General features: G+C 38.9%; 1 protein-coding gene across 3 annotated transcripts in view; it reads right to left on the reverse strand.

Annotated features, from left to right (window-relative positions):
• Positions 1–15,032, reverse strand: part of Polq (DNA polymerase theta) — an 83,114-nt gene extending 68,082 nt beyond the window's left edge. Inside the window, exons 1-9 of one of the 3 annotated variants that reach the window (XM_040750826.1) lie at positions 14,747–15,032; positions 13,489–13,668; positions 11,120–11,250; positions 9,566–9,722; positions 8,155–8,263; positions 6,980–7,199; positions 5,842–5,989; positions 2,584–2,730; positions 980–1,192 (exon numbers count right to left, since the gene is read on the reverse strand). In XM_040750826.1, coding sequence (XP_040606760.1) covers positions 980–1,192; positions 2,584–2,730; positions 5,842–5,989; positions 6,980–7,199; positions 8,155–8,263; positions 9,566–9,722; positions 11,120–11,250; positions 13,489–13,668; positions 14,747–14,906 — 1,465 coding nt within the window. In that variant the 5' untranslated portion in view covers positions 14,907–15,032. Of the gene's footprint in view, positions 1–979; positions 1,193–2,583; positions 2,731–5,841; positions 5,990–6,979; positions 7,200–8,154; positions 8,264–9,565; positions 9,723–10,251; positions 10,415–11,119; positions 11,251–13,488; positions 13,669–14,746 lie in introns of those variants that run through there. The other 2 variants (XM_040750829.1, XM_040750827.1) reach the window with 2 other exon arrangements.
• Between the last annotated feature and the right edge of the window lie 12,644 nt (positions 15,033–27,676).

Below are 27,676 nucleotides of genomic sequence, written 5' to 3' on the forward strand. Positions count from 1 at the left end.
ATTACAGGGGAAGGTTAGTTCAGGCACCCTCTCCATTACTGCTAGGAGTCTTACCTGAGGTAATCCTTGTGGATTCCCAGGAGTTACCCTGGCCCCTGGTTTCTCCCTAACCCCAAAATGCCCCCCACTTCAAGATACCTCTTTCATTATTTTCCCTGTCTATCCTGTTCCCAGTCATAGATTTTTTTTCCCAAAGGGATTTGTTCATTTCCTCTTTAAGGACCTCTATCATATTCATAAAAGCTATCTTAAGGTCTTTTTCTTGTGCTTCAGTTATGTCACAATATTCAGGGCCTGCTGTGGTAGGGCTGCTGGGCTCTAAGGGAGCCAGTGTTCTGGCTGCTACTGACTGATTTCAAACTGGTTGTCTACACATCTGCTTCCCTGGTTGGAGTGCTTATTATCAGCTTTATCTAGCCTTTTATATTTTATGTAAGCTTTATATTGGAAAAAATCTAAAGAATACTCTAAAGAAACCCATCAAACCACAAAGAAAGAAACAAAGGAAGAAAGTGTATATAAGAAATAAATTACAAATGTTGATGGGAGGTCCTGACTGTTGGAACATGGTCCAACAATAGAGTCATGTGATGGGAATTCTGAGTGCTTGTGAGAAAACTCTAACAAGACAAGAGTCTTATAATCTCTGCTTCTCCACAGCATAGGTTGTTCTTGGAATGTGCTTTTGGGTCCTTCCCAGGTGTACTGGATAGAAGATAGTTTACTTCAGATTATTCATACAACTGGTTATTGTTATTTGCTTATATGCCTCTATAGAAAAATGTGTTTTACAATGTGTGGCCTGTCCTTGTGATTGCACACGTTACTCGGATGACTCTTCCTAATCCTCAGAGTATAAATTAACTGATGCTTTGAGTAAAGCTGGCTATAGCATGAGACTTTAGTCTGCCTCATTTTTAGACTCCATCTCCCAGTAGATTATCTGTCAGCAATACTATGACAACTATATCAAACTCACCCATTGTGTCTACTCCTTTCCTGCCAGCACGGCCAACCATCTGCTTATAAGTGAGAATATCTAAAGTCTGGCCACCGAAAACGGGAGTGCGAATAATCACCCGGCGAGCAGGAAGATTCACTCCAGAAGAAAGAGTAGACGTTGCTGCCAAGACCCGAATAAGACCTTGACGGAAGGCTCCTTCGATGATATCTCTCTCCTCAAAAGTAAGACCTAAATAAAGTGCAGGTTCCAAAACATGTTACCACAGAACCAATATACTTGACTCTATGTATTGGCAGATTTGAGAGTCAGCTACAAGCCTTCAAAGATCTTTTATATAATATTTAAGATTATAAACAAAACATCACAGTCTACCTATTTACGAGTATAATCTGCCATCATTAGACATATTTAGATAGGTCAGCAAAACTGCCTACATGTTAGGTAGACTTGATGGTTTCTACTGAAACTATTTATCCTACTTTTATTAAAAGGAACAGCAGCAGATCAAGTGAGTGGGACTACATTCCAATAACATTTTAGTTGTAAGAATGGACAAACAAACAACAAGTTAAATTTAACAGCATACTATTCTGATTAACTACCCCTGTGTTTTGTGTGTGGAAATGTATTTAAACATTTTTTAAACTTATTTTAAATTTTATCTTGGTTATTTATCATTGAAGTCATATGCATGTATTATCTATAATAAAAAGTTGAATAATACTGAAAAGATTAAATTTCCAGTCTCAGAAAATACTCTTTTTTTTCTCCATACCAGCATTTATTACACATGTATTAACCCGAAATTATATATAAGGCTCAAAGATTTTCATTCATGATCACATTTCATCTTTATAATAACCTCTGAGATACTTGTTGAAGACAACTTATGATGGCAATCTTAACACATATGATCACAGATCCAGCATCTCACTCAGTGACTGTCATACATTGGCAATTCTGACAAACCAGCCACTGGATTTTTTACTAGAAGTCCTCTCAATTCAATGACAACTTCTAAAACATATTTGACTTTGCTATATCTGGGAGTCTATGTCAATTCTTGACATAAGAGGAAACAGAGTAGCATCAAATCTGAGTAGAAAGTATTACTCTAACATAAATTTTACGGAACATAGACAGGTTAAGACTTCTAGAATGCAGTTTCCCAGTGATGGGGGAAATCCATTATCTAGCATAGCTATACAGTTCAGATAAGTAAGCTTAAAATGTCTGTTTTATTCTGGTTTGGCTAATCCACTGTTTCTTAAAATGAAATATACAAATATTAAGTGTGAATAACAAGAAATAAATTCACATAAATATAAAAATGAAGAAATTATGAAAGTCTTGTGAGATTTTTTTTTAATTTTTTATATTTATTTTATTATTTTATGTGTTTACCTATGAACCCATATGGATATATGTGCACTACAATGTGTACAGGAGCCCAGAGAGACCAGAAGAAGATCGTATCTGATCCCCTGGAACTGTAGTTACAGGCAGTTCACCACATGAGTCCTGGGAATCAAACCCAGAGCCTTTGTAAGAGCAACAAGTGCTCATAATTACAGAGTCACGTCTCCAGCCTGTGACACAAGATTACAAACAAAGAATACCTGCATGATGAAATGCTACCCCCCATGGCACAGTGTTCTTCAATACAGAATCTAGTCCTGAAGGCGAACGTTTTAGCTGATCCATCACTTCCAGAAGGCTCTTTTGGTCTAGATTCACTGGTGGAAATTCAGATGATTTTACTAATCCTGCCAAATACACACAAATAATAAATAAGTAAATAAATCACCAACTATACATGTCTCTTTGTTTCATTGGCTGTTACCTTCCAACTCATGGCAAAAATAAATATCAGCTCCAGAAACTGCCACATACTTTCATCATCCATGGAACTTTTGAAGCCACTGACCCAGGACACTATAATGCAACTGAAATAGGGCATGACTTGGACCTCCAGAATCTTCATAGGTAGTCCTAATAATATATCCCAAAGTTATGAAGCTCAGCTTTTAAGGAGACATGATGTTCAAAGAGGGGATCAAGGAGCCTGCTAGAGAAAGGACAGATTATCCCTTGTTGTGGCTTGAGTATAAAATGTTCCCTCATGTTTTAATACCTAGTCCCCATATGGTGGCAATTTTAGGAGGTAATGGAGCTTTTAGCAGGTGAGGCCTGGTTGACAACAGTGGGCCACTGGAGGTACACTTTAAGAACAAAGCCCACCTGTGGTTCTAGCCCTTGCCATCTGCTTCCTGTCTGCTGCCACGATGTAAGGAGCCCGACTTACTTGCTTCTGCTTCAATGATCTCTCCCACCACATCTTCCCACCATGATGGACTTGGACCCTCTGAAACCATGAACCAGGATAAACCTTTCCTCTCTTAAGTTCCTTCTGTCACAGTAACAATAAAGTAACTAACACACAAGCAAAGTCTAAACATCAAAATCATTGTTCTAGATGTGTCACACCAACCTGCACATCAGCCCTGCCTAGGACCCTAGCTCTTTCTCTGGAAACTATTAAGCTCCTCTGTCACTAAGCTACTAGTCACACTTATGTAACCAAGATGGGTTGTGACTTTTAGAGTCACTTCTTTAAGAAAAAAGTCTAGCTTCTTAAAAAATTGCCCAGACTTTTAGATTCCTAAACTTACAAAGTTTCATTTAAACCTATTTTAATGTGTATCTTTCATTTTGTGTGTTTTTAATTTTTAAGTAAATTTTCTTAAAATTCTGAGGATACTCACAGGGTTTCCTATGTTTTATTTTGCTAAAGACAATAAAAGTATATTACACTATTGCCCATCAGTATATTTATTTCAAAAGAAGTGTTTTGTGTGTGTTTGTATGCATGTGTTCATGTGTGTGAAGATGAACATGTGTGTACATGCATGTAGAAAACAGCCTCAAGTGCTGCTCCTCAGGAGTCTTCCGCTTGTTTTTTGAGGAAAGGTTCCTCACTAGGCTGGAGCTTTCAAAGTAAGCTAGGCTGGATGGCCAACAACACCACGCCTGTGTGGGGATTACAAACATACCACTAAGTCTTGGCTCACCTTTTTTTTAATGTGGTTCTAGAGCTCAAATTCATGTCTTTGTGTTTGCAAAGCAAGCACTTTACAACTGAGCAACCTCTTCAGCACAAAAGAAATCATTTTAAGATTTAAAAAATCAGTAAGATAATAAAAATCTTAAACTTCAGTTTATAAAAAATGTGCTACTTTATTTTTATGGAAAAAATAAACAGACCAAACACTTCATTTAGGAACCACTACTACAAATTTAGGAAGCACTACTACAAATCAAAATAACAAAATTCAAAAGAGCACGATGAAGAATCTGATCCTTAAGAAGTAAGTTTTCACGGAACAGTGTAAGCATATACTTTAGCATGGTATAGATAGCACCACAAGACAGCCTGGAAAGGATACTACACAGTACTGGATCAGACAGCAGTCAGTAGAAACTTCGCTGTTACAAGGTTGAAATACTGACTGCCTACCCTCATAATGCCACTCATTGGCAAAAAGCAGTAACAAAATATTCTAGTATCCTATGACTGGATCTGGTCTGCAGTTCTAGAACTTCACTACAAAGACAATGGTCTCAGGCTTCAGAAAATCTCAGTGATAATAGCTCATTATATGGAAACATCATTTATTTCAAAGAAACTCTCTTTAAAGCAAAAGTGGTGTGACAGGAAGACAAGGGGTGGGTACGGAACAACTGAGTACTAAACATACAAACTAAATTTCATAAAACTAACTCTTTAAACATAGATACTTTAATATTCTAGATACAATCAAGTGTTTTATAAAATTTCCTAGAAAGAATAAGCAAGATAATAAGAGAGGACAGAAGAAGGAAACAATATTCAGAGTTGATATGATATTATCTAAAAGGTCCAGAATTCAACAACAACAACAAAAAATATGAGTCATGAAAGAAAGTAAGGCTTCAACACAGGAGCAAAGGCAAGCAACAGAAACAACTTTGAGAGAGCCCAGATGTCAGAATGAGCCAAGATCCTATATGATCACATGCTAGGAGAAATACTGAGGCTACAAGGTTCATCCTACAATCAGTAAAAACACATGGTAATAGTTATTGCAGTATACAGTATTTAAAAGGAACAAATTTATCAATGCAATACCTTAAATGGACCTCAAAAACATCTGCTGCATGAAAAAAATAACTATTTACAAAATATACACATAATCTGCTACATATTTACATGAAATTTTTAACAAAGCACAGCAATCTAAAGTGAAAGAAAGCATGTCAGCAGTTGCCTGCCGCTGACAATAGAAGGAGGAGATTGACAGCAAAAGCGCATTTCAGAGTGGTAGAAACAGTCTATACATAACTATAATAGTGGTGGATAAGCAGACATACACATTAAAAATCAAATTATACACTTCAAATGAAGCATTATATTATGCACAAAATATGTAACACAAAATCTGATCTGATCTACATGTATATGTCTATATGATTCTTTTTGATTCATATGTCTATATATTAAAGAAAGACAAAGTCACTTTTTCCAGAAAAAAAAAAGTATGGTATGTGTAACTTTGCATACAACTTAGGGGCTCCTGAGTTTGAATCTCTCAAAGTCCATAAATCTAAAATGAAGAACTTATACACATATACATAGTACTCTAAAAATTAGAAGACAATTAGCCTGAGTATATGTACACATTAACTATGGAGAGTACAAAAAAGGATTAAAACAACAAAAGCAGCCTTATCAAGAATATCTAGTTTACACAGTGACAGTGACAGAAAAGAGATGCACTTTGCTACTATTATCACTAGTACTACTGTCAAATACAGTAAGGATGGATGCTTTCACTTACTCTCGGGTTGATGGTGTAGATTATAAAACTCTCGAGCAATGATATCTGCTACCTTTTCACACCATTTTTTCGATGGACAAAAGAGTAATACTGAATGGTTATCACAAACAGTCTCATAACATAAACTAACAATGTGATCTTCATCTCCCTAAAAAAGAAAAATAGTTACATCAGTCATACCTTTAAAACATTTTCACATTGGATCAAAATTCTACATTTTGATCCATAAAGCTTTTTTTCTTTACTCAAAGCATCATAAAAATCTTTTACAATAAAAATAAACTTCATTAATGATGATGGATGAAAAGAAAATTTTCTATGCATTCAACTCATGCTTATTAAGCTCTAGCTTCAGGTATTGGAGACACAGCGGTGACTAAAACAAAGTCCTAACTGGCAAGGAGTTTATTTACAGTCTCACTGAGGAACACAGTAAAGAACTAAACCACCATGTGATGTGCTAAAGAGGAAATATTCGCAATAGTTTAGTCTCATAGATTTGAAAAGACATAAAGGAGGTTCTCTGAGAAAACAAGTGAGCTCAGATGTGAAGGAGACACATTATCTCAATGGAAAGTGTATTTTTCAAGCATAGCAAAGAGTTTGTGTGAATGCCCTATGGAAGTCCCTCCATGCTGGAAGAATATCAATGTGTGCAGGTGTATCAGGGAGTAAGTAGCTTTTATTTATCAAGTGCAAGTGCTACACATACACATACACATACAAACAATCCTATTAAATTCTTACCAAAAGCAAGTATTATATTTACCCTTCAGATAAAGATAGAAGGCTTAGAGAGGTTTAATGACTGAAACTCAGCCATTTTGTGTATCTCTCTTCAGTGTCAGAGGAAGGTCTGTCATTTAGCATACTTACATATCTCACTGAGTAGAAAAAAGTCCATTTATATTATATATCAAGAAATGATGTCATTAAAATTAAAAGCACACTAAATTCTCATTCTCACTATTCTCATCAATTGCTTAAGGTTAAACTGATTAGCTTAATATCAGTTCTGACAGATACATAATATACAGTCAGCTACTATGCAACCACTAATTATACAATTAAAAATTGTTAACAACCTGGTAGAAAACTCGAAGGCACTGACAGTGGAGATATAACAGCAATGATTCACCTTTACTTTGAGCACAGGATGGAATTCTCTTACAAGCTTCATTGAAGAGTCATATATGGAATTTCCTATTTTTATTGATTCCAAAAGTGGTACAGGGCGAAAGTCAGTATGGTAAAGTTCAGCATTCAACCAGGAAGCTATGAGCTGCAAATTAGGAAGAGTAGCACTCATGCCAACAATCTGCACAGCATTACACAAAGCACGGGCTGAATCTGCCTGGCTGGAAAAAAACAAAAGAAAATTACCTTAGGAAATATGCAGAAAGGAACACATAGTACTGCTAATGACATTCTTGGTCATGGCCTTTGGCACACAATACAAACATGTCTTTAGAGTACAGATCTGGGGATAAAATTACTAATTACAGATATTCAAATGTAATGAGTGATATAAAGCTGTTTTCCAGGGAGACTGGTACCAAAATATCACAGTCTGTGTGTTCTACCGCTCCATAATCTTGTCACCATCTGGCAACTGTATTGTTATCATTTTAATAATAAACAGTATGGAGGGACTATAACAATACCTACTCGGAGAAGCAATTTCTCTGATTATTAATGATGCTTTGTGCCATTCATATGTCAGACCATTTGGAACCTCTCTTGCAAAATGCCTATTTAAGCATCTCACTAATACACTGGGTTGTTCTTCTTAGTCAGTTGTAACTTTTTTTTACATGTTTGACACAGAAATTAGTGTAAAATGTATTATTTAATTTCCAAACATGTAGGTATTTTCTAGTTATGTTTTCCTTGTACTTGATAGGGATAAATGTATAGCACAGTATACAGAAAACCAAGCCATCAAACAATAAAGATATTTATTAGTATAAGAAAAAAAAAACAGGCTTTTCAAAAGGTAAAAACAATCACAATATACGATAGTTAACAATGCTATATCACTGTAAAACTGAATAATGATCTCCCTATTTGGGAGAATAGGAAGAGAGTAAATAATGAATAAGAAAAACTGAAGAAGATGGGAGGAAACTGGGTATGGGCAAGTTGAAAATATAGACCATGGTTTTGGAATAAAACAAAACTACTATCCATGAATTTGTTTAAATAAAAAAGGTACTACACTCCTGTACATCTTACTTTTCCACTTTTATAAATTCTTTTTCAACATCTTTTCACATACAAAATACCAAGAAATCAGTCATTTCAAGTACTTACCACATTGTTGATTTCCGAGTAACATAGCAAATCTTGGTCAGTAAAAGTTCCAAAAGATATCCTCGATGAGAGTCCCCCAGCATGTGTAATTCATCCACAACCACCATTCCTAGAAGGATTTTCCAGATTGATCTTTTATAAAACTGCACAGTTCTAAGAATTTTAAGACTCAGAAGCCCACACCTAGTGGCAAATAACTATCATAATAAGATCCTGCAAGTAATACAAAGTTCCAGATTAAAAGAAAGGCCAGGCCGGGCGGTGGCGGTGCACGCCTTTAATCCCAGCACTCGGGAGGCAGAGGCAGGTGGATTTCTGTGAGTTCGAGGCCAGGCTGGACCGACAGCCTCCAAAACAATACAGAGAAACCCTGTCTCATAAAACCAAAAAAAAAGAAAAAAAAAAAAAGGCCAGGTTCTGTATAATGGTCAATTCTTTTCCAGGATGTTTAAAGATCTTAAGCAATCCTATTGTCATATATTCTAACTACAAAAATTCAGTGATTAGTTTACTCAGGGCTAACAAAACCATCAAACCCCGAATCTTAGTCTTCTCTCTATTGCTGTTATAAATGCCATGACAAAAAGCAATTTAAGGAGGAAAGGGTTTATTTGGCTTTTATTTCCTAATCATTGAACATCCTGACAGTGAGCAGACTCAAATCAGGCAGTCATACCTATGTGTAGGACCTCAAAGCCAAAACTTAGGAATAAGCCTAACTAAAGAAAGGTGACTAGAGCTTCATGGGTTTATTTCTGGATACTCTATTCTATTCCATTGTTCTCCACATTTGTTTTGAGGCTAGTACTGTGCTATTTTTATTGCTGTGGCTCTATAGTACAACATGAAACCAGTCAGGTATACTGACTGAGTCTCTTTGTTTAAGATTGTTTTTCTATATGAATTTTAGAATTTTATTTTTCCTAATTCTATAAAGGAAATTTTATGAGAACTATATTAAGTGTGTAAATCGATTTCAGCAATATGACCATTTTAACAAAATTAATTCTGTCAATCCAGAAACATGCAACATTCTTCCTTCAGTGTACTCATTGTAAAGGTCCTTTACCTCCTTTCTTTAGTCAGGATGCCATAAAACTACCTACTAGTATATCACTTTATATCAAAAGAATCAACTCTCACAAGTTATCCTCTGACTTCCCTATATGTGCCATGTCATATACACACACACACATTTATAAAAATTAAATAAATAAATGTGAAAATAAAGTTTAATACAGAAAGACATAAAATATACGCTTTTTTTAAACATGAAGTTCCCAACATTACCTCTGCCAATTCTTGCCTCCAAAACTAGACAATAGAAAACAAACATATAGACCTACAGGAATCACAGTTTCACTTCATTCCATCAAAAACATCAACAGGAAATAATTGTTTACTTTCTTACCTAACAAATCCATCTTATTTTCCTCAATGAGGCGATTGACCAGCCCATTGGCTCTCTCGATAGTGCAAACAGCAATGTCCAAGGAGGAAAAGCGTCCAGGAGGTGAGGTGCTGCCCATGTAGCCATCTACTTTTATTCCTACTTCCTGAAACAGACTCTAAATTAAGCAAAAGAAATAATACAGATGAAAAGTTAGAATGTATTGAGTTATAGTTGGGTTCTACTCCAGTACATAGACAAAAGTATTTAAAGATGGTTGCTTGTGGCCAAGACCCAATGGCTTTTACAATCACATACTAAAATGTACTTAGAATTAGCAAAGCTCGCCTCCAAAACAATACAGAGAAACCCTGTCTCGTAAAAAACCAAAAAAAAAGGAAAAATAATAATTAGCAAAGCTCAGCACAGATATTTCTGTTAAAAAGAGTGAAATAAATGTTTCAATTATCTAAGTCCTAACAGCTATTATAGAAATTAAAACTGGAAAACATTGAAGTTCTACATGTTTAGTTCACTAGCAAAGAATAGTTAACTTTTAACCCTAATATGTTTTAAACTTATACTTTACAAGGAAAAATATCCTTATCCTACTAAAGATGGGTTTCCATATGACGGAAGACAAGTTTCAAAAGTTCAGTTCAGTGGGATTAATATTAACCCTTTGCTTTAACTTTTAACTAACATACCTTCTCAATAAAAGGAATCCTTTCATCATTTTGTTACTTGGGGTCTAAGTTGAGAGAAGTTTACTGAGTAGAACCAGCTTTGTTGGCTATTTGCCTCTGAAATAACCATTAAAAAGATTTGTAAAACCATAGAACTTTACAGATATTCATTTAATCAATTTCTCCTGAGAGTTTGAGTTTATTTGGTTATAGCATTAAGAGTGAGCAGCCTCAGTTTACAAAAAAAAACACACACACACACAAGGTCCTGCAGGTTTGTGTGCCTGGCAACACAGGACTAAAATCCAGACTGCTGACCAGTCTGTACACTGATTTCTATTCTGACAGCATGCCACCCGACTGAAGAAATCACATGGAACCCTGCCAATACAGTGCCTGACTTTTCTCAATGGTCCTCAGGTGGGGTGGACTAGGCTTCCTTAAACATGCTGATTTTTCCTTTGCAATCACATGCTATTCTTTACTTCCTATGAAAGTTTATCATTTTTATACAGTATTCCCCAAGCTACCCTTTTATTTTGATGTTCCTTTCTACTTTATGCAATAATAACTTTTAAATCTCTCTCTTTGGGGTTGTTTTGTTAGTAACACTGAGCTATAATATCCCCAAACTTCTTTTTACTTTTTGATAGGATTTCACTAAGTTGCCCAGATAATTCTCTTGCCTCAGATTCTCAGGTAGATCTGATCCCACACCAGGCCCAGCTGTCCAACTAAACTATTAAGACTTTTAAGTCAGCTTTTAAAACTACATACATATAATGAAAGAAACGTGGCTTTCTGTTTGATCTTACACCTCCTTCAAATGAGTAAAGCCAATGCTCCCAAAGACAAACCTCCCACTATTTCAAACAGCAAAAACCATTACCTGGAGGTAGTACTTCTTCTCTTTAGCCACAGATACAAAGGGCAGAATAAACAAAGCTTTCTTCCGCATTTCCAAAACCCGCTTCAAAATAAGTAACTCTGCAACCAGAGTCTTCCCAGCACTTGTAGGAGCTAAAATGTGATTTTTCCACACAATTATGACAAAAAGTAACATTTAGTACACAGAGTCTAGAACTAATACATTATTAAAGACTCAACCAGTGTTTGAAACCTTAACCCCCAAATGCCCTTGACTCTACACTAGGTTTCCAAATAGTCTCAGAGTAAACAGGGGGTTTTTAAATCTTTGTATTAGAAATTAATGATGGATGTTACTATTAATTCTATATGTTTCTCTAAGAACTGGCTGAATAGGTAAAAGCCCTGCTATGTACCTTTAAGATAATGAGACAGAAATTTGGAGGAGGTATAAGGAAGCTTACAGAAAGAAACTTAGGGGGAGAGGAAAGGAATACCAAACATTGGAAACATCATTTGCAAAGGCCCAGAGTAGAGCCTAGAATGCCCTGATGACAGTAATTTTATAAGTCTAGAGTACAAAATCCTTCAGGAGAAAATAAAGAGATTAAAAAAAAAAAAAAACACCAGTGGTTAGAACTGGGACTGGAGTGATGGCATAGCAATTAAGAGAGTGTACTGTTCTCAGAGAGGACTTGAGTTGAATTCCAACATCCACTATAAGACAGCTCACAACTGCCTGTAACTCCTGCTCCAGAGAATCTGACATCCTTGTCTGGTCTCTGTGAGTACTGCACTTACAGCCCATACCTACACATGGACACACACACACACACACACACACACACACACACACACACACACACACACACACATAATTTAAACTCTTTTAAATTTTTAAATGCTACACAAAGAAGAGGATTATAATCCTGCCGTCTAAGGATCTTTTTTTATATCTATCCTGAAAGCAATGCAAAATGACTAACTTAAAAGCAGTGAAAAGGCATACTTATAGTGATCACTTTGGCTACAGAAGCAGGGCAAAACCAGAGAAAAAGATAAATGAGTTACAAGGGTATCGCCAGATCTACAAGGAAGACAGACAGCAAGCTACACCAGGTAATGGATCCAACATATAGTCCACAGATCCAATATGTATCTAAGGTAAAAGTTTCTTGATGATTATGAGTTGTTGACCAACGCTGTGATTTAAGAAACTGAAATGGCCAGCCCATGCCTCCATATCAACCAACTGACACTGATGTGCATTTAGGAGTACTTTCTGTGTTCCCAATCGTTCTAAATCTGTATACTTAGGAAGTCATTTAATCCTCAGCACTACCAAGTCAGTTAGCCTCCCCCTCTACCTACTTGCCAATTCCTACAGTCAGTAAAAGATGCAGTTCCCAAACCAAATCAGTCTAACTCCACAGTCTGAACGTATATATACTTAGTTAATATTCTAGTTCTTTATTATAGCCTTAAAAAAAATCAGTCTAACTCCACAATCTGAACTTATATGTACTTAGTTAATATTCTAGTTCTTTATTATAGCCTTAATAAAAAATCAGTCTAACTCCACAGTCTGAACTTATATGTACTTAGTTAATATTCTAGTTCTTTATTATAGCCTTAATAAAAAATCAGTCTAACTCCACAGTCTGAACTTATATGTACTTAGTTAATATTCTAGTTCTTTATTATAGCCTTAATAAAAAAAAAATGTGAGTCAGGCACTGGTAGTGTACGCCTTTAATCCCAGCACTCTGGAGGCAGAGACAGGCTGATCTCTGTGAGTTCAAGGCCAGCCTAGTCTACAGGGCAAGTTCCAAGACAGGTTCCAAAGCAATACAGAGAAACACTGTCTTGAAAAACCAAAAAAAAAGAAAAAGAAAAAAGAAGAAGAAAGTGAATGACTTTAGAACTTCAGAGAAAACTGACACAAAGGAACTGTATCTTACATTGCAGTAAAACAGGTGTAAAATGATAACTATCAAAGCTGCCCTTGAAAACCCATATAAATCTTATGACGTATACTACATATTGTTTTGTACACTTGAAATCCTGCACAAACAGCTCAATTATGAATATATAAAGTTTACACCCTGAAAAGCAACAGAGATCAAATGAGGCAAGAGCAGGCTGGCATCTCCCGTTACAAATGCACTGGCACATACGTTCATTAAGCAAGTAGAATTTTAACTACATAAATTAACAGTGTCCTGGTTTCCCCTCCTCTACCACATGAAGGAACTTTCATGACTTCAATATGCAAATGATGACACTCCATGTAAGAATTTTGTTGTCCACCTATGTAAAAGATGCAACCACCCCAATAAAGAATCTCACACTGAAAACTTTAGTAAAATGAGTTTGCATAAATTTGAATACCTGAATAAACTAGATTCTTTCCTTCCAGGACTTGTCCAAGCAAAAGACACTCTGCCTGCCATTCGAACATCTTCTTTACACCAAAACTATGGTATTTCTCCAAAACTGCTTCAGGAAGTCCCCAATTTGCCAATAGCAGTTGGTCTATCTGGTCATCAGAAACTCTTTGCTTGCATGTCCCTTTCAGAAAAACAAAAACAATTGAATTACTTCCAACATCCAACTTTAATAGCACTGTACTGCTGGAATTCCTACATGTTAAAATGAAACTTTAGCACATCTTGACTTCAAGACAATTACAAGAAACTGATCCTGTACAGAAAGGTACTAGCAAATTTTTATTAACCTGACAGAATTTTGAAAACTCTTAACAGCCACAAACAAAAATGTGCGCTATATACGATGAATAAGGAGTTTGGAATGATGGGGAGGTGGGGGATGTTCCAGAGTGACAAAACAGCATTACAAAGCTATTAGTTTCTGTTTACATTTTAAGACTGATATGTTTGCCTAACAAAGGACAAAGAATTATGGAATACACTGGTGCAGGCCCCTAATTCCAGCATTTGGAAAGCAGCAGGATCAAGAGTTAGAGACCCTAGGCCAGCCTGACCTAGAATAAGCCCTTGTCTCAAAAAACAAACAAGAATTGGGCCAACATTCTGAGGAAACAATACAGATCCCTTCCAACTTTGCTCTGGATTCCAAGAAACCTACATCCTACGCTACACCTGGTAATGTGGTATAACATCTAAAGTAGTACAGGACGTTACTCTAAGCAAACCCTGACATTGTATCAGGATCTGGCCAATTAGGAAGTTGTTTCTGTGAAGTTGTAAAGATCCAAAAAATACAAAGAACGCCTATATCTACACAGGCAGTGCCAAAGCTAATCACTTGGGCATGCTGGCGGCTAGAAGGGAGGCCGCCTCCTTGTGTTGGGAGTCACAGCCTCGCTGCTGAAGTGCATGCCCCTGCGGCCCTCGGGGCCCATCTCTGCCCTGGTGTTGGAGTATTTGCCCCTGCACCCCTTGTGGGTGGGGGCATCTCGGGCTGTTGGGAGCATTTGTCCCAGCAGCCCTCGGGCCGTCCCGGTCCCGGTGCTGAAATGCATGCCCCTGCGGCCCTCGGGCCCCATCTCTGCCCTGGTGTTGCAGTATTTTATTTGCCCTGCGGTCCTCAGGACCCATCTCTGCCCCGGCGATGGAGTACTTGCCCCTGCTGCCCTCCGGCCGTGGCGGCCCCGCTGTACGACTACCTGCACCTGAGGCTCTCAGGCGGCGTCCCAGCGCCGGAGGTGGACTCAGAACCGGCCTAGACGGCAGCTGAGGGCTGACATAGCTATCACCGTCTCCCGAGAACGAGTCGGAGCCGGACGCTGAACGCCGCCGTTTCCCACTCCGGCGCGGAAGACTCATTGCAAACAAACTCCTCTCGGTTGTTCAGGGCACCACACAGTCCCAGAGGCCTCCCATGCCGGAGAACCACAGCCTGGTGACAGTCGCGACCACCATCTTCCCGCCTCGGCCTTCAAATTCAGTCCTCCCAGCCCGCCCCGGAACCACAGAGTTCTCGTGGCTAGAGTAACCCGACTACCATAGAGTCGTGAGGGAAGGAACAGCCCGCGCTGATGTCTGGCTTCCGGCCTCCGCTGCCGGCTAGCGAAGGAGAAAGTGATAGAGCACCAGCTTGAGTCTGCATTCTTAGAGTATCCTAAAAGCATTCCGTCTGTTTTTATCCGCTTCTGATTTGAATAGAGAGGCTGTGCTGGCAATAAAATGAGCTGCCCGTACATGGATAGATTAGGAAAGTATCTGTTCTTTACCGTTATTTTTGCTTGTTTCGTTTTGGGGTTTTGTTTGTTTGTTTCAAAAAATTATTCCAAATTGTAAAACAGAACTGTGGAGAAGTGTGTAAAACAGAAATTTAAAAAAAGGTTTCTGGTAGAGCGTAATTAGTGCTGCTTTCCTCTTGTGGAATCCGTGAACTAAAGTAACGGGGGGAGGGGCACGAGCAGATGCCAATCCAGGGTTAAACATTCCAGGCTGTAATGCGGCAGGTGCAGTGCAGAATTAATCTGGGCTATCTCAGGCCTTTAAATAGCCAATTGTTTGGTCACACAACTTTGTCACATCCTTGTGACTATTGAAGTAAATCATTTTGTAATGTGCGAAGAGACGACTGAAAAGCTAAGCTCAGCATCTGACCCCAGCAGCAGAGGTTTCTCTTGATTTGCTGTATCCTTTCTACCTGATATTTCCACCGACCTATCTAAAAAAAAGTCTTAATTTATAACTCTTGCTCTATAAATGTATTTTCTTTAAATAAAAACCCCATGAAACTGCTACCACAGAAACATATACAGAACAATTTAAATCTGTGTCGTGGTCACTCATATTTAGTTCCAGAATAAACTATCTCGTGTTCCCTTTTAGGTGACAGTTGATAGGGAAGGGAGTATCTCTGCAGCCAGGTGCTATCTCAAGGATTTATATGCTGAGTGAGGATCCTAAAATCAGAACTGGAGATTGGCCAGGCGGTGGTGGTGCACGCCTTTAATCCCAGCGAAGGCAAGCAGATCTCTGTGAGTTCCAGGCCAGCCTGGTCTACGAGCGAGTTCTAAAGCTACACGGAGAAATCCTGTCTTGAGCCCCCAACCCCCCCAAAGAAAAAAAGAGTAACAGGTGGTTGTGAACAGATTCCTTTGGTGCTAAAGAAGAGGCTCTGAAAGGGCATGAGGGGTCATTGAGAACCAGGAACTCATTAATAGATGCGTGTTGACCAACTTCCTGACATAATTTGGCACCTGTTAATTGTGTAGTTCCAAAGTTCCTCTCACCAAGCCAGCTAGTGGGTGTCAAGCCTACCCTGAAGAAACTATGGCCATAATGGGGGAGAAAAAAAAAACGAGAGAGGTGAATTTAAGAAGCCATTAAAGGACAATATTCTAAAATCCCACCAGGGGGAGACGTTACTCCATGAAAGAAGCGCCTCACTCTTGTGGGCATTCACTCAGAAAGCATGGGGCATCAACTGTATACTAGATGGACTCTGTGTGGCAGTGATGCAGTATTGGAAGGGCTCCTGCCTGAAAGATAACGAGCAGGATACAGACATCGAATACATAAATTGTGAGTTTAAATGTGACTGCTACTCAGGGAGAAATGAATAGAGGACTGTCGAAGGAATCCTGACGTACAGTCACAGTGGGAACTGTGTAGGCCTGCTATAGTCTGGCTGTGGACCTACACAGTCTAGAGTTAGAAACATATTAACTGTGCTATCTTGGGTAACTTGCATAACCCCTCTGTGACTATTTCCATACCCTATGATGGGAGGGATAAGAGTCTGTTTGGATGAATGTGTACACAAAGTGCTGAGCCCGTGCTACCACATAAGTGTGATCAGAGAAAACTGCATTTAAATATCCTAATAAGCCTCAGTAATAATTCAACATTGTAAGGAGGAAAGAATGAGACAGAGAAATCTCTTATCGTAAGTCTATCCAATACTAACCTATTTTATTATGTGAACTTAAAATGAAAACCATTAGGACAATATAAGAAGGAATGGTGTGTGTCCTCTAGCTACAAGCCTAAAATAAACTTTTAATTTTCTGATTTTCCTTCAAATCTTCAATATCTATTCCCAATATTTTTTAATTCTTCAAAACTAAAAAACCAAAGCTATTTCTCAAAAAATATAAGTACCATAAACCTGCTCATAAGCCCATTCATGGGGAGGTCATAGGCCCTTGCAAGGAACCTACTAAATGGATATGTCAAACTACCATCTAAATATTTATGCTTATACCCATAGATTAATCCTGCTTTTGAGACTCATAACTGGTCATAGTGCTGAGACTGAGTTCCTCCTTAGCATCCACAAAATAGGCCAGACAGAGCAGCAAGCATGTCTAATCCCACACTGGGGAGCCGTAAACAGGGGGATCCTAGGAATTTGCTAGACAGCCCGTCTTGAGTGAGCTCTGGGTTCAATGAGAGACCTTGTTTCACAAAAAATAAGGTGTAAACTGATAGAAAGATGATTGAGTTATTGGCTTCAATAACATCTTTTTAATTGCCTTTTCATGTACTTGCTGACTGTGAGGGGAGACAGGAGCTAGTCAATTCTTTTTTTTAAATAATTTATCTTAACTTTAGTTTATGTGCAATGATATGAGGTCCCCTGGAACTGGAGCTATAGACAGTTGTGAGCTGCCATGTGGGTGCTGGGAATTGAACTCAGGACCTCTGGAAGAGCAGCCAGTGCTCTTAGCCACTGAGCCACCTGGCCAGCCCTGCTAGTTAATTCTTAAGTAGGTAGATAGCTAGAGAGAGAGGTCCTATACCAACCTCATCAAGACAAATTGGGGACAAACTGATCTCTGAGGGATTCTACTATAAAGGGTTTACTCCTAGACTCTTGCCCCAAAGAGCATACTCACTATGGAGACATTTTTCCTCTCTGTCAGGCCACTGGGCTAACTTCCTCCTGATGCTAGCTAGCCACAGGGCAGGGCAGGGCAGGGCCTATATTTCACACCATACCACATCCAACTTTATGCCTTATAAAATGACATTTTTTTTTTGGTTTTTCGAGACAGGGTTTCTCTGTGGCTTTGGAGGCTGTCCTGGAACTAGCTCTTGTAGACCAGGCTGGCCTCGAACTCACAGAGATCCGCCTGCCTCTGCCTCCCGAATGCTGGGATTAAAGGCGTGTGCCACCAACGCCCGGCATAAAATGACATTTTTATCAGTATTTTAGCATCTCCTAGAACCGAGTGTGTGGAAGGATGCAGTGTGTCTTTGATAGACCTCCACCAGACGCTGCTCGCTGTGGGCACAGGCAATGAAATGTAAATAGCGGTCTCAGTCTTGGAGAAATAGAAGCTCATTTCATAACTGTAAGACTAAGGCCAGGTCATTAGTCTGAGATCAGTGTCCAATTCCCAACACTAAAGAAGACAGTCTAGTGCCTGAACCGCTTGAGTTAGAAATAATAATCCCTTCCTTATACATGCTGTAAGGATTACACCAACTGCCAGGGGAGGGCAGGGCACACACCATTAATCCCAGCAGTTGTGAGGCAGAGGCAGGCAAATCTCTGTGATTTCAAGGCCAGCCTGGTCTACAGAGTGAGTTCAAGGGCAGCCAAACTTACACAGAGAAACCCTGTCTCAAAAAACAACAAAAAAGTAAAAGAAATAGAGTAATAAAAATAATAATAAAGCCTCATAAAGATGGAAAATACACAGAGAGTCTGGATACTGTATGTCATTGTGTTGACTTTGAATTCTTTGATTGCTGAGAAAGGACCATCAGCTGACAAAAAACATATGATTATAATGTTGCTCAATTAATGCAGTTATATATAAATTATAAATTTTTAAATGCCTTGAATTTTAAATTAAAGTCTAAGGACCTGTTACTTTGGAAAAGAGATTCTGCTTTTGTTTCCACAGGAGATGAAAAGCTGTGGATTCTTCCAGACTAATATGACTTGATCAAGCAAGACCTCCTGACTCAGTGGCCCAGGTGATCCAATATCCAAAACAGCAGTGGCATGGCATGGCATGGCAGCACAGGTGGGTGGGGAGCTGGCTAACTCCTCCCCACCCGAGCTGCACTGTGGACCACTGATAGCAAGATCAGGTGGGCCAGAAGAGCTTTCTTCTCCAGGAGAATTTCAAAGCACTACACGCATTCATGTCTCACCCAGTCTGGTCCTTGCTGTCATTTAAAATAACCTAACCAGCTAAACGCACCCTAAAAGGTCCAATTCAAGGAAGACATGGAGCCAAACTTTGCTTCACATCCTGTTAAGAAGTGTATAAGCCAGACTCCCTGGAAGAAGATAGTGTTCCCACTCGGGACTCCTCCCCCATGTGTTACATGGCTCACTCTGGCTTTGTGTGTTGTATGTGCTTATATGCTGTCTTTGCTGAGACAAATCTTATATGTAGTGAACTACAAATTTCTTGTCCTTTAACTCTTGACAAAAATCAGACTGCAGATGGAGCTAGCACACAACAACTAGATTACTTATTGCTAGATTATAAGTGGTGGGAGGGGCAACAGAGAAAACAAAATTAAAAGTCAGCAAAAGGTATCAAAATGATAAAACCACATATCTGACATTGTGGCTTAAAAGGGTGAAGCTCTGGGAGTCCAGGAAGAGACAGCAATTGAAAAATAGAGCAAGAAGCCATAATGGGAATTCCAGAATAATAGAGTTATGATTGTCCAGAACTTTAAAATTCAAGTGCATCCAGATTAAAGACATAAAAGGAAACATAACATAAATAAAAATAAGTCCTGCTTAGAAACTTTTTGATAAAAAATTATGTTGTGGGAAAAGCATAAACATATTAAAAGTCAACTAGACAGAAAAATTGGCTCCAAAGGAGTAAAACTTTGACCAATAGAAGACTTTTCAAATAAATTAGCTCTATACTGGCCTAACCTATTGTTCAAGTAATAAAGACATTTGAAGGAAGTTTGAAATCATTTATGATTAGCAGACCTTCACTAAGTGGGACATTTCTGAGTCTACATCAGGAAGAAAAAGCTGTCTCATGAGAAAGATGAAAGAAACAATGATCAAAGAACTCAGACATGATTAAACCTAAATAAATATTGATGACAATAATAAGAGAGCTTGAAAGCAAGCTTGATCTAAAATAGAAGACAAACATACATGAAAGATTTAATTTAAACATGAGTTCATTGTTTAAAAGCTGAATTTTTATTTTTGGGAGCATAAGGAGAGAGTGAGCATTTGTTTTAATTTTAAAAAAGAAATTTTAAAAAAGCTTAGGCAGCTTGGAGAGTTGACACAAGGTAGGAAGCCCGATGTTAAAAGTCCAGTTTTCAAGCCAGGCGGTGGTGGCACACACCTTTAATCTCAGCCCTTAGGAGGTAGAAGCAGGCGGATTTCCGTGAGTTCCAGAACAGCCTGGTCTACAAGAGCTAGTTCCAGGACAGCCTCCAAAGCCACAGAGAAACCCTGTCTCGAAAAACAAAAACAAGATAAATAAAATAAAAAGGTCCAGTTTTCATTTCAGTTGTACAGGACTCTAAGCATACATTTATGGATAGACAAGAAAACAGAAAAAACAGAGGGAAGGACTCACAGACTAGAACCTACAAAAACCATTTAGCAACATTAAGTAATTCTTTTATACATTTTGCCAAATTTTCTAATAAATAGAAATATGTGTTCCCCAGAATCAAAGCAATCTGGGTAGTTTAATCTAGCAATGAATTGTGTTTAGTTTGCATACTTAAATTTACATTCCCATAGTTTTTTCCAGTTTGTAGAATAAAGTCACAATGAACTGTTCTATGGCTTACTTCATGTATTAATAATCATACCATTCTACATGAGGTTTAAGTAGATAAGAAAGCAGCTTTAGCTCCCTTCACAATGGAACATAATACCAGGTGTGGTGGTACATATCTTTAATCTCAGCACTTGGGAGGCAGGTAGATCTCTGAGTTCAAAGCCAGCCTGGTTTACAGAGAGAGTTCCAGGTCAACCAGGCTACACAGAGAAACTCTGTCTCAAAAAACAAAACAAAAAACAAAGCAAAGCAACAAACAAACAAACAAAAAAGAAGGAACAGAAAAAGTTTGGGGACCAGGTCTCATTATGCAATCTAGGCTCACCTTGAATTCATGATCTGTGTCACCCTGGTGAGTATTATCATTATTAGTTATTATTATTTTATCATTATTATTTAAAATAAAGAAAGGCATCTATCATATAGTCTTTAATAATTTAATAATTGTGATAGCCAGCTTGTCAAGCTTCACAAAAGTGTCTGTTGAGATGTTGACTAAAACCAAATTCTATGCTAATGGCATCAGGGGCTGACACCTACCTAGTACTGGGGACTGAGTCCAAGGCTTTGCATATGCTAGATATGTATTCTGTCACTGAGCTCAACTCTGAGTTGCCCCTCACATCTCCCACTTCTTTTGTTAAAGATGAAGTCTTACTAAGTTTCCCAGACAAGCCTTGAAGATGATCTGTAACCTAGGTAGGCTTTGAACTTGCAATTCTCCTACTTCTACTTCCCAGATAACTGGAATTCCAGGCATAAGTTATCGAACTGGCTCCTTTAGCACTGTTTTAGAGTTTATTTCACATGCAATTTACACATTTCATTTAGAGATCTTTCATTGTTGTTGTGGTGGTGGTGGTGGTGGTGGTCCAGGATATCCCTGCATGCTGGGGCTGAAGCATGAGCCACCACTCCTAGCTTCAGAGGCATTCTTAAGTATTACATTTATCATGAGGTAACTGAGCATGAGCTCATTCAGAAATCAACAGGGGCTTTCCATTTGCTGTTTGTTTTATATCAGTGATTAATAGTTTCATCTTAATCTATTTTCCCAACACGTTTAACTGCTTTATAAAATCTTTTTTCAGTGAGTTTTTCAAAAACTAACCCAGCACCACCACCAGTAACAGTGGTTTGTCTCTTCATTTCACTACGTGTCCTTTACTAATGCTTGTCACCTTTGCCAGGCACAACATAGCACTGTAGCTATGGTAGTGCATTTTGCCATTCATTTCCATTGGTGGGGATGCATTTATTGTTTCTTCATTAACTACTTACTTACTCTTCTGATACAAACCTTGGTTTGGGTTAAAGCGAAGACCCTGTGAATGGATGTTCATGGAAAGAACCAGGCCTTCCTCTGGACTTTCGTTGAGGCTGATGAACTGAACAGAACTGCAGTGATTGTAGGAAGACTGGAGTGCTGCAGGTAGGTCCAGAGCCAAACAACAGTTTATTTTGGCCTGTCTTCTTGTCTGGAGTGCAACTAGCATACCATAGACTTTGCACTTGTTGAAAATAAGGTTTGGATTTTCAGATGACATATGTTATGCAACTGTCTAAGTTTTAGAAAGAAAGCAGCTCCACATGGAGTGAGTTTTCCTTGAATATAATTAGGAGTTACAATATATAGATACATAGATATACACAGAAATACATATGCTAAATATGTTCAGATTTTATCTTTCAAAGCGACGTGTAACCAATTTGGCCTATCTCCCACTCCACCCCTTCATCTAATCTTATTTTTAATACTATCATAAAGAAATTAGAAATAGATGATTTTAAAATGCTAATATCTCAAGCTTGCTTGATAACTTAAGTTTTAGGAAATCACTTTCAGTCAAATAATAACTATGAAGAAAACATCACCATTATATACACTTGTTTTACTTATAAACATTTTTATATAAGAATCAGAGGGTCACAATAAGTAAACATTGAATTTCCATTTTGCATTAGTAACTTTACATCTACAAGTAGAAATAAAATCCAACTAAGGAAAGAGTATGCCAAAAACAAGAAAGGAATGGTCAATGTCCTAAAATAATTAGGATAGCACAACTGTGGATTTGAGTCAAATGGAAAGTTAAATTTTATTTCTTTTTCAGAGAAATGGATTACTAGAATACTTACTCATTCTATTCTCACATTCACTGTGTCTTGGTGAATAATATTTATTAAATATTGTTTGTTGACAAACAAATCTTCAGTTCATCTGGTCCAATTACTGGTATACTTACGCTAGAATCTGATGCTATTTACACCGTCAATAAAAATAAAGGGTAAATAAGAGGTTAAATGTTTATACCCACCATTCAGCTTTTACTATTATCACTATCCACAATTCGTCAGTGTAGCAGGCTTTCTTGGAGCACCAGCCCCCAAATCATGACATGGGGACTTATAATGCTCAGCCTTAAGGTTAGGCTTGTTTCTAGCTAGCTTTTTTTTTAACTTAAATTAACCCATTTCTATTCATCTATGTGCTGCCCTGAGGCTCATTTACCTCATCTATGTACTGCCCATCCTGCTTTCCTGCTTCTCCCATGTCTGGCTGGTTGGCCCGATTGGCTGGCCCCTGGGCTACCTGGCTGGCTGGCTCCCCTTTTCTCCACCTGCCAATCTCTCCTCTGCATAGGCATTGGCTCATCAGCTTTTTATTAGGTCAATCAGGTATCTTAGGCAGGCAAGGTCAAACAATAACACATCTTTATATAGTTACACAATTGTTCCTCAGCACAAACAAATGCAACACATCTTTACATAGTTAAACAAATACCCTATTCCACAACACATCAGTCCCTTTGGTGGTTTATTCTTACAGCCCAGAAATCTGACCACATGAAAGTCTCTCTACACTTTTTCCAGCCACAGACCCTGGAGAACACAGTTGATGACAAAGAAGTTCCACTTCAGCTGGGCGGTGGTGGTTCATCCCTTTAATCCCAGCAATTGGGAGGCAGTAGGAGGAGGATCTCTGTGAGTTCAAGGCCAACCTTGTCTACAAAGCAAGTTCCAGAACAGCTAGGACTGTTACACAGAGAAACCCTGTCTCAGGGAGGATCCTAAGAGAGATATGCATGGTACCCCAGAGAAGGGGAATGGGACAGAATCTTCTGAGGGGATTGGGAGGATGTGGCGGGGGAGGGGGGAGCTGGGAGAAAGAGGGGGGGTGAAGATGAGGGAAGAGGAGGACATGGGGAAGTAGAAAGGTTGAGTCGGGGGAAGAATAGAGGAGAGCAGGATGAGAGATACCATAATAGAAGGAGCCATTATATGTTTGAAAAGAGATCTGGCACTAGTGAGATGTCCAAAGACCTACAAGGATGACACCAACTGGCAAACTAACCAATAGTGGAGAGGCTACCTTGAATGCCCTTCCCCGATAATGTGATTGACAACTTCCTTGTATGCCATCCTAGAGCCTTCATCCAGTGACTGAAGGAAGCAGAGGCTGACACCCATAGCTAAACCCTGAACTGAACTCCTGGTACCCAGTTGCAGAGAGGGAGGAGTGATGAGCAAAGGGGTCAAGACCAGGCTGGTAAAACCCACAGATACAGCTGACTTGAACAAGGGGGAGCTCATGGATCCCAGACTGATAGCTGAGAGGCCAACATAGGACTGATCCAGACCCCCTGAACGTGGGTGTCAGTGAGGAGGCCTTGGCATTCTTTGGGGTCTCGGGCAATAGATCATCAGCATTTATCCCTAGCATCCAGATGAACTTTAGGAGCCCATTCCACATGGAGGGATGTTGTCTCAGCCTGGACACATGGGGGAGGGCCACCATATCATCTCCCCAAAGTATTTTATATTCCTGTCCCAGCTTATGACAGACTTTGGAGATCCCCCATGAAGGCCCTCACCCTCCTTGAAGAGTGAAGTGGGGATTGGGTGGGGGGTTGGGGAAGGGCTGAAGGGGGTGGGGCAGGAGGGGGAGGGAGAGAGAGCTGAGATTGACATGTGAAGCAAGCTTGTTTCTAATTTAAATAATAATAATAAAGGAATTAAAAACCACTAAAATTCCATTTAAAGTAGAGAAACTAAGACTCAATAAACTAAATTAATCATAAAAAAGAAACCCTGTCTCAAAAATTAAAAAAAAAGTTCCACCTCAGCATGGGTCTATTCTTCTATTTGTGTATACAGATTGTTAAAGGTTACATTTTATTATAGACATTTTCAAATATAAAAGAACAAAGTCAATAGTGAATTCTCATGAGTGTACCATTCAATCTTCACAACTATTTTTTCATTCACCATGTTTTTGGAGTTCGTACTGGTGTAAAATGAATCAGTTATTTGTTCCTTTTTTATTGCTGAGTAGCTTTTCATTGTGTGGACATGCCATATTTGGTACAGTCATTGCACAAGGACATGCAGACTGTCCTCAGTGTTTGGCTCTCCCAACCACTGCTACTATGAATAGTTGGGTACACATCTACTCATGGACTCATGCTCTCATTTCTTTTGGGTGGATTTCAAGGAATGGAACTGCTGAATCACTAGGCAAGTTCACGTTAAACTTTTATAAAAATCACCACATCGTCTCCCCGAAGTATTTTGTATTCCTGTCCCAGCTTATGAGGGTTCCAAGTTCTCAGTCTCTCTTCACACACTCTTTAATACTTTTCATGAAAATATTTTTCAAATTTTTTGTTGATTCTGAACTGATTTGCCTGTATTCTAACTTTTGAGTTGTAGTCGTTTCATGCTGCTCTGGTTTGCTTTTCTATTGCTGTGATAAAACACTGACCTAAAATAACTTGGGAGACAGATGAGGGGGGCTTATGTTATCTTATAGACTATTGTCCATCATCAGAGAAGCCAGGGTAGAAACTGCATCAGAAACCATGGAGGAATACTGCTTACTGGCTTTCTCTTCTGCCTTGTTCCGCTATCCTTTTTTTCCCTAATGGTGAAAATATGTGTATTTATTATTAGCCAAATGAACTTCATTTAAACGACCCCAATTTTATTGGCAACATCCAGAGTGTCATAATCAGGATGCAGCCAAACACACACTTTCTCTCCACCAGACCTCATCAGGGTATTGACTTTGACCACATCAATGTCACAGGGTTTCTTCACAGCCTTAATGTCCACAACAAACATATGTATGCCGCTGTCTTCTGTCTTCTTCATGGTTGATTCAGTGGTCAGAGGAACTCGATGATGAGGTGGTAGTCAAGCTTTTTCTCCTGGGCCCGCTATTATCAGGATATTTGCTGTAGTATAGCAGGGTCTTGGACTACAGGAATGTGGGTGACAGGTGAAATCTCCCTTTGTGGTTGTGAACAACTTTCAGGACCTCTATCTAGGTTTTCAACGCCTTTGCTTTGGCTTTGGCCTTGAGGGGATCTGAAGCTTCCATCTTCTTGTGGTGCCCTCTTGGGAAAAGCTTAGCTACCTTTCTCATAAAACGCGGGCTCGCCTACCCAGGGATGGCACTGCCTGCAGTGGTTGGGTCCATCCTACCCAACCAGTATGAAAATGACTCACAGACTGTCCACAGGCCAATCTGATGGAAGCAATTCCTCAGTTGAGGCTCCTTCTTCCCAGGTGTCAAGCTGACAAATAATCACCACAGGTTTGCATCCTTGATAGAAGCGGTTCACCCTGTCTAACGGTCCTCTTACACCTCTTTCAGAGCTGGTTTGCTGTGACAGATGCTTTTAGTTTTTGATCTAGTAACATCTTTATTTTGTTTTCTTTTTTGAGGATTGTTTGTTTGTTTTTTTGAGATAGAGTCTCACTAGGTAGGCCTGGAACTCATTATGTAGATCTGGCTAGCCTCAAGCTCACAGAGATCTGCCTGCCTCTGCCTCGTGAGTGCTAGTATCTGTGTTGATATATTATTTATGATTTAATAAATCTTGCTTGAGGGTTCAGGATGCAAAGCCAGCCACAAGCTATAGAGTTCAGGCAATGGTGATACACACCTTTAGTCCTACCACCCATACTAGTTAGCCATAGAATCCTGGCAGTGATGGCATACACCTATAATCCCTGGACTCAGGAGACAGATGTAGATGGATCTCTCTGTGAGTCAAAGGCCACCCAGATCTACACAAGATTGAATTAGTCTAAGAGAATTAGAGCTCATGCCTTTAATCCAAGCACTAGAGAGGTATATAAAAGACAGAAGCCCAGTGTCTCAGGACATTCTGGGATTTATTCTCCAGCCACGCTGAGGAGATGCAGCAGTCTGAGGCTTGGTGGGGAGCTCGTGAAGACAGAATCACCCCTTTCAACCTGAGGTTTTAATTATCGTGATACACATATCAAAAGGGTATCCCATCACTTCTGGCTGTTTTCTTCTTTGATTCTAAGCGGGCACTTAGTTGTGTTTTGGGGTTTTTTCCCCATTTTGTTGATGTTTATGGCATATATTTTTGTACTATTGCCATGTCTTAGGGAACAAGCTCTATAGTTCATAATGTTATCTGGCTCATAGCACACTGTTCATTGGCTATTAGCTGTATCCTCATCACACTTCCTACTGTCTCAAGAATTTTCCTACAAAAATTAGTTTATGAGTTGGAGAGATGGCTCAGCACTTAAGAGTATTGGTTGTTCTTCCAGAGGACCTGAGTTCAACTCCTAGCACCAACATGGCAGCTCATAATCATCTGTAACTCCAGTTTCAGGGTAATCACTGCTCTCTTCTGGCCCCCATGGGCACTGAACACATATGTACATAGACACACAGACAGACAAAACACCCACATGTAAAATAAATATATCTTAAAAATTATAATAATGTACTTTATTTGAATCTCTGTATCAAAGACTCTCTTTAATGTGTGTGTATTCCTATTCACATATATGTGA

Source organism: Mesocricetus auratus, unplaced genomic scaffold (assembly GCF_017639785.1).
Source record: "Mesocricetus auratus isolate SY011 unplaced genomic scaffold, BCM_Maur_2.0 Super-Scaffold_100008, whole genome shotgun sequence".
In the NCBI taxonomy this organism is placed as follows: Eukaryota; Metazoa; Chordata; class Mammalia; order Rodentia; family Cricetidae; genus Mesocricetus; species Mesocricetus auratus.